The sequence below is a fragment of the Culex pipiens genome, chromosome 3 (genome assembly GCF_016801865.2).
Source record: "Culex pipiens pallens isolate TS chromosome 3, TS_CPP_V2, whole genome shotgun sequence".
Taxonomy (NCBI): Eukaryota; Metazoa; Arthropoda; class Insecta; order Diptera; family Culicidae; genus Culex; species Culex pipiens.
This window is the reverse complement of record NC_068939.1, coordinates 87,509,130-87,515,395: the sequence shown is the minus strand read 5'-3', so window position 1 is coordinate 87,515,395 and position 6,266 is coordinate 87,509,130. Positions and strand designations below refer to the sequence as shown.

Here is a 6,266-nt window from a genome sequence, read left to right as displayed (position 1 = left end):
CAAATATTCGGCAGAAAAATACTAAAAATAACACCAACAACGTGTCCCAAGCTGAGAAGGTTTGCATGAACGAGCGATCAAGGACTATACGCAGGCCAGAAATACCCATTGCGGGCGTGCGAGATTAGATTCCGATTAAGCCTGGTCGATGTCTGCTGGCCAGTACTGGCACTGGGCTGTGGCCGTGGTCGTACGCACTCAATTGCAATTAAATGTGGTGCGCTTTGCATACCGACGATGGCGACTACGGGCAGAAGCCTCACAATTGTTGCCGTTGTGTTATCTTGTCACAAAAATATAAAAATACAAAAATACAAAAATACAAAAATACAAAAATACAAAAATACAAAAATACAAAAATACAAAAATACAAAAATACAAAAATACAAAAATACAAAAATACAAAAATACAAAAATACAAAAATACAAAAATACAAAAATACAAAAATACAAAAATACAAAAATACAAAAATACAAAAATACAAAAATACAAAAATACAAAAATACAAAAATACAAAAATACAAAAATACAAAAATACAAAAATACAAAAATACAAAAATACAAAAATACAAAAATACAAAAATACAAAAATACAAAAATACAAAAATACAAAAATACAAAAATACAAAAATACAAAAATACAAAAATACAAAAATACAAAAATACAAAAATACAAAAATACAAAAATACAAAAATACAAAAATACAAAAATACAAAAATACAAAAATACAAAAATACAAAAATACAAAAATACAAAAATACAAAAATACAAAAATACAAAAATACAAAAATACAAAAATACAAAAATACAAAAATACAAAAATACAAAAATACAAAAATACAAAAATACAAAAATACAAAAATACAAAAATACAAAAATACAAAAATACAAAAATACAAAAATACAAAAATACAAAAATACAAAAATACAAAAATACAAAAATACAAAAATACAAAAATACAAAAATACAAAAATACAAAAATACAAAAATACAAAAATACAAAAATACAAAAATACAAAAATACAAAAATACAAAAATACAAAAATACAAAAATACAAAAATACAAAAATACGAAAATACAAAAATACTCACCTCGTTCTAAAAATGACACTTTGTTGTAAAAATACATGTGGCAAGATATCATAATGACGAGCAAACATCAGCTAGGAAGCGCGTACAACAAGTTCCTTTCAAGACATTTGTAGGCTGGCCGACTACACCTTGTTGCTTCTTCCGCCTAGTAAATCCTTAGTGGGTGCACTGGTCTTGTACAACATTGATTCAAATACTGATTTCAGGTGGTCAAGGGCTGGGCAAGTTTCTTTAGTTCGAAACTGTTGAAATATATTCGTCTTAATTTAATCTTAATCTTATTTTCGGTGAAGATTGAGGTTAAGGTTCAGCGTCATGCACCCATTAAACGTCATTAACCTGACTTATCAGTTACAACTTTCGCATACAATTCAAACCCCGCCGAAAAAACGTGATCCTTCCGCGGTCACGAAGTAACTGTGGGAACACGAGCATGTCCTCGCGAATTACGTTAATTGCCTCCGTAGTTGGTACTCGCTGCGGGTTTGCACCGTAAAAGCCGATTTACGACATTAAAAACGTCACCCGGGAGGGTCCTGCCACCACGGATCGCCCCATCATCGGAGTAATTTGTGCAGTTGCGTGGGTGCGCGGACATTAAAATTCGAGTGAATTATTTTGCATTGTAAATCTTTGCACAATGACTGTCGTGAAGATAGTACGTTGGTACTCAATGAAGAGCTGCACATAGATGTGTGCACTGGTACATAAATTATTTCAAGGAAAAGGAAGATTGACGGGCGATGATAGTGAACTTTGTGAACAATGATTTTTTAAGTTTATTTGAAAATGAAGTTTTTTCACCACCATGTAAATTGCAGTCATTTTTTCGCACGCTTTTGCTGAAATGAATTGAATGATCATGTTCACGGATTAATCTTGTTAAAAACATTACACACAACATCGTTTTTACTAAAATTTTAGTTTAATATATTTGGTTCAAAACCCGTAAGATATCAATTATGAAATACATATTTGACACTTCTTAATTTATATAAATTTTCAAGATCACGGCTTAAATGTAATTATTTTTTTATTTTTCGAAGCAGACACTTGGTCGCTCTTCTTTTCTTTCTTTTCTGTCTCTAATGTGAAACTAAACTATTCAAAACAATCAATTGAGAAGGAAATCACGAGTGTCCCTGGCATTCTTGCGTACCAATTACTTGCTCATCCATCTTCTTTTATCCAGTCCCCCAACCCCCCTTCACACTGATCGACTGCTGACTGACACCTCTCAATGTAGCTCCAGTATCTCCAGCATGTGAGCTAACTATCAACGAGTTACGTTACGGCGGCTGGCAATCACCTTCAGCACTTGGGGTGGGCCCGTCCAGACCGATTCGCACAATCCCGTGCTGGAAGGTCGTAAAATCGGTGGCCGTGTTCATGCGCAGAACGTACAGCTTCTCCGCGGCCAACGGGTGCCACGACCCGAACGTGCAGGCCGAGTTGATCTCGTCGTCGTAATAGTGGCAGAGGCCGTTCATCCTGCTGCTCGGGATGTACTCGATCATGTGTACGTAACGGCACACGGGAAGCAGCAGTCCCAAGCCTGAAGGGAGGGAATATTTTAGCGTTATAATATCTTGAATGTCTGACGTTACTTACCGATGAAGCCAGAGGTAGGAGGGTTACGGATGATTTTAACCTTGGTCTTGTCCTGAAGAGCACTCCAAGCTCGCCAGATGCTGCGTGGATCAACCAGGTGGAAGTTGGCCCCAGGATATTTCTGGTGATACTGTTTGAAGTTTTCAAACAAGTTGAAGTCCGGAGTTTCAATCCTGCAGATTAGAAAAAATAGATTTTTAACCATAAAAATATAAGTTCTGGAGGATAACATCCACTAACCACTCCTTCAACGACTGATTAAACTTCCCCGGATCCCACGCCGCAATCGACACGTTCCGGAACAGACTGGCAGTGAGCAGTTCAAACTCCGGCTTCACCACGACCTGCGAGTTCACAACCCTAACGGAGGTCTTACTCCCGACGTCGTGCTCGTAGCCCACGGTCGGAGCGTGGTTGAACCTCATCACGATGTCATGCCCATCGATAAAGCTGCCTAGGCTGGACCCCTTCAGCGAACCCGCACTGGACACTATCGCGCACGTTGCGTTCCGCTCCCGAAAAAGCGGCCCCGGCGGGATGTAGCGACCAATTTCGTTCCAATCGAAGGGTGAATCCCGCCATGTGATTGTCCTAACGTCGGCCCGCGTCAGCCGACAAAGTTCCGTTTCGTCGGCGATCCGATCTTCGTCCCTGTACTGAACCCGGTAGAAATCATTTTCTTCGTACGACTCCTTGAGGACTCGCCTCAGCTCGTACACCACCTTGGACTTGTAGATCGATGTCTTGTTGGCGCAGTTGGCCGATTCTGGGTCGTCGCAAAGGAATCGGGCCGTGTCCAGCGCCACGTAGGACTTTTTGGATGTGCTGAAGTAAGGTCGCGTCCGTGGGGCGTCCTCTTCCTTGGTTCGGATCGAGGGCTTTTCGGCACCGGCCTTCAGCTGTCGCTCGCTGGCGTTCAGTTTGACGAACAAGACGCTGCGACGGTTGCGGTTTGCTAAAAAGAGGGGGGTTTTATGGCATGATACGTTTAATTGATGTTGTACAACATACCTGAGACATCTCGTAGGATGGATGAGTCAAGTGTGACGCAGAAGTATGCAACCAGTAACAGCCATAATGTTGCGTCGAAGTTGTTGCGCAGCATTATGGTGTGTTGAGGTGGTGAGGTTTGTGAACTGGGTAATTATTATGGCATGCTGAGGAAGATGTTGTAAGAACACATTAAAACATTATTTTCATTTTTGAAATAGGGGAACAGCATCTAATTCCAGCGTGCCTCTAATGTTGGCAGGTCAGAACTTTGACATTCAATTGAAGCTAATTAAAAGCGTTTACAACTGAAATCGAGTGATAAATAGCTCAATGATAAGTGAGCAAGCAAATTACTATCAAAAGTTTTGCAAAATAGTTGTTTAAATAGTGAAAATCATCAAATTGGATGGAGTTAGGAGCGAGTGCTTAACCTGCCAAACATACGAGAGTTTCCCCTAGTAGTTTATGCAGCAAGTTGCAAAAAGAGGATTTTTACAGCACGAGTCGTACATTTAACCAACTAGGTTCACCGAGTTGGATAAATACGAAGAGTGCTGAAAAAATCAAGTTTTGCAACGAGTTCCATACAACATTTTTTTCAATTCCAAAAAACACACACTGAGTGAAATTTTATGCCAAATTTTCATGTATTTTGTCAATAAATCGTTTAAATCAAAAAAAATTTGAAAAGTGTTACTTTTCGAAACAAGTGCTGAAAAGTTCAACTTTTCAGCACCCATTTGAGTGCTGAAAAGTAGAACTTTTCAGCATTTATTTTGAAAAGTGTTGCTATGCGATTCTGTTATTTTTGGTTCAGAAAAGTAGGCTATTTCGTCGTTCAAGTATGACAGGAAAAGTAAGTAGTTTCACGACGGAATTGCAAAAATGAATTTTGTCTAGTAATTTTATGCAACTAAGTGTACCTCAAATTCAAAAAGCCAATGAGATCAAATTAAGCTTTGTCTCTTTTATCTTAAGAAAGAAAATCAGATTCTAAGAAAGTCAAATATTAATCATGATAAACAACTTTAACCCTCTACTGCCCAATTTTTATTTTTCTCGAGGCCATTTTGAGCAATTTTTGTTATACGAAAAACATTTTACGTATTTCTTGTAAAGTTAACATTTGTTTTTGGTAGTATTTGGCCTATTCTACCACCTCCTACCATTACACCTTGCCTTTTTTTACTGTTTTACAGTCACTTTTTTAATTTTTTGCTTTTTTACGTTTTCTGCTCTAGAAGAAAGAATGGCACCATTATTATTTAAATTGTAAAAAACAGCGTAGAGGCATAATCTGGGACACTACAAAAAATACTACTTACTTTTTATTACAAAAATATAGGAAATGTTAGTAGAAACATAGCCAAAGTTGAACCCTAAAAAATACATTTATAAAAACATTGGCAAAGTCACATACAACAAGCTAAACTTCGAACACTAACATTTTCTAAAATTTTAAGGGTTCCATGCTTTTTAAAGTCCAAAAAATGTTTGTAAAATGGATTTTCGGCGATTTTTGGGATTAAAGCCCGTCTACAGACGGGGCTAGGATGTAAAGGGTTAATGGTCGAGTAGAATCTCACAAAATTTTATTAATAATGTTTTAAATTTCATGCATCGAATCATACATTTATTCAATTCAATTTGAATCGAATTAAACAGTCATTCTAGAAAGAATTCTGGTTTTTTTTTTTTTGCAAAAACATTTAATTTCTTGACTTATGTAGGTAAGAGTCTAAACCTCATATTAAATAACGGTCCTCTTTATGTTGGATTAAAGAATCATGGAATCAACAAAGTTTGGATATATAACTATTGAACTATTGTTATGTTTGTGATGATGACTTTCACATTTCATGTTTTCGTTTAATGAAATCTGGTGTCGAGTTAAGACTTCTAAACAATGTGACGTTTGTGAATGTGTTCAATATGTTGACATGGATATTCGCTTTGCACACTACTATTTATATCAACTCACACTTTAACCTTTGACATCTACCTAGACTCAAAAGACGAAAAATTATCACTCCTTTCCGGTTGTCGAAGACAAGCTGCAAAAGTCACTGCAAATCCACTTGTGTAGGGTCTGAAATCCTCCGACAGAAACCTTTACACAGCATCTGAATGCATAAACTTGGTTAGACACGACGGTTAACTGAATTAGCTCACACTTCACAGCCCAATAGTTCCGATTGGTCAAGAAACCAACGTCCTGGAAGACATTTTCCTTCAGAAAGATGATAAGCCTCCAGTTGCCATGGTACTCGCAAGATGAATGAAACTTCACGAGTCAAGATTTTCCTCCAGCCAAGGAAAACCAGACACAATCTACACTCGCCTCTAGAAGCGCATGCGTTCTAGAAAGGAAGTCTGATTACAACACATGCCTTCCTCAATCACCCACGTGTGACACCCACAGACTACGCGGTCCTCCCCCCTGAGACCCGTGGTGGGGATGTCATTAGCAAAACACGCGGAGCCAGACAAAATAGATCATTATGAACACATACACGCGCAAACATCGTCATTAGTTCTTGGGTGTCATCTATTTGGATGGACCTGTA

General features: G+C 37.7%; 1 protein-coding gene across 1 annotated transcript; it reads right to left on the bottom strand.

Annotated features, from left to right (window-relative positions):
• Positions 1-2,055: 2,055 nt before the first annotated feature.
• On the bottom strand, positions 2,056-5,999 carry LOC120414620 (beta-galactoside alpha-2,6-sialyltransferase 2). Its single transcript, XM_039575850.2, has 5 exons — positions 5,681-5,999; positions 3,718-3,863; positions 2,947-3,661; positions 2,707-2,879; positions 2,056-2,650 (listed from the first exon to the last, which is right to left on the bottom strand). The coding sequence occupies exons 2-5, from the start codon at positions 3,809-3,811 to the stop codon at positions 2,385-2,387; spliced, it is 1,248 nt and encodes a 415-aa protein (XP_039431784.1). The 5' UTR covers positions 3,812-3,863; positions 5,681-5,999; the 3' UTR covers positions 2,056-2,384.
• Between the last annotated feature and the right edge of the window lie 267 nt (positions 6,000-6,266).

Bases quoted from the DNA above. Each gene is read 5' to 3' on its own strand.
- LOC120414620 (XM_039575850.2), bottom strand. From the start codon at position 3,811: ATGCTGCGCAACAACTTCGACGCAACATTATGGCTGTTACTGGTTGCA. The intron at 3,662-3,717 runs GTATGTTGTACA...CCCTCTTTTTAG, and splicing joins CATCCTACGAGATGTCTCAG to CAAACCGCAACCGTCGCAGC. The intron at 2,651-2,706 runs GTAAGTAACGTC...CCCTCCCTTCAG, and splicing joins TCCTACCTCTGGCTTCATCG to GCTTGGGACTGCTGCTTCCC.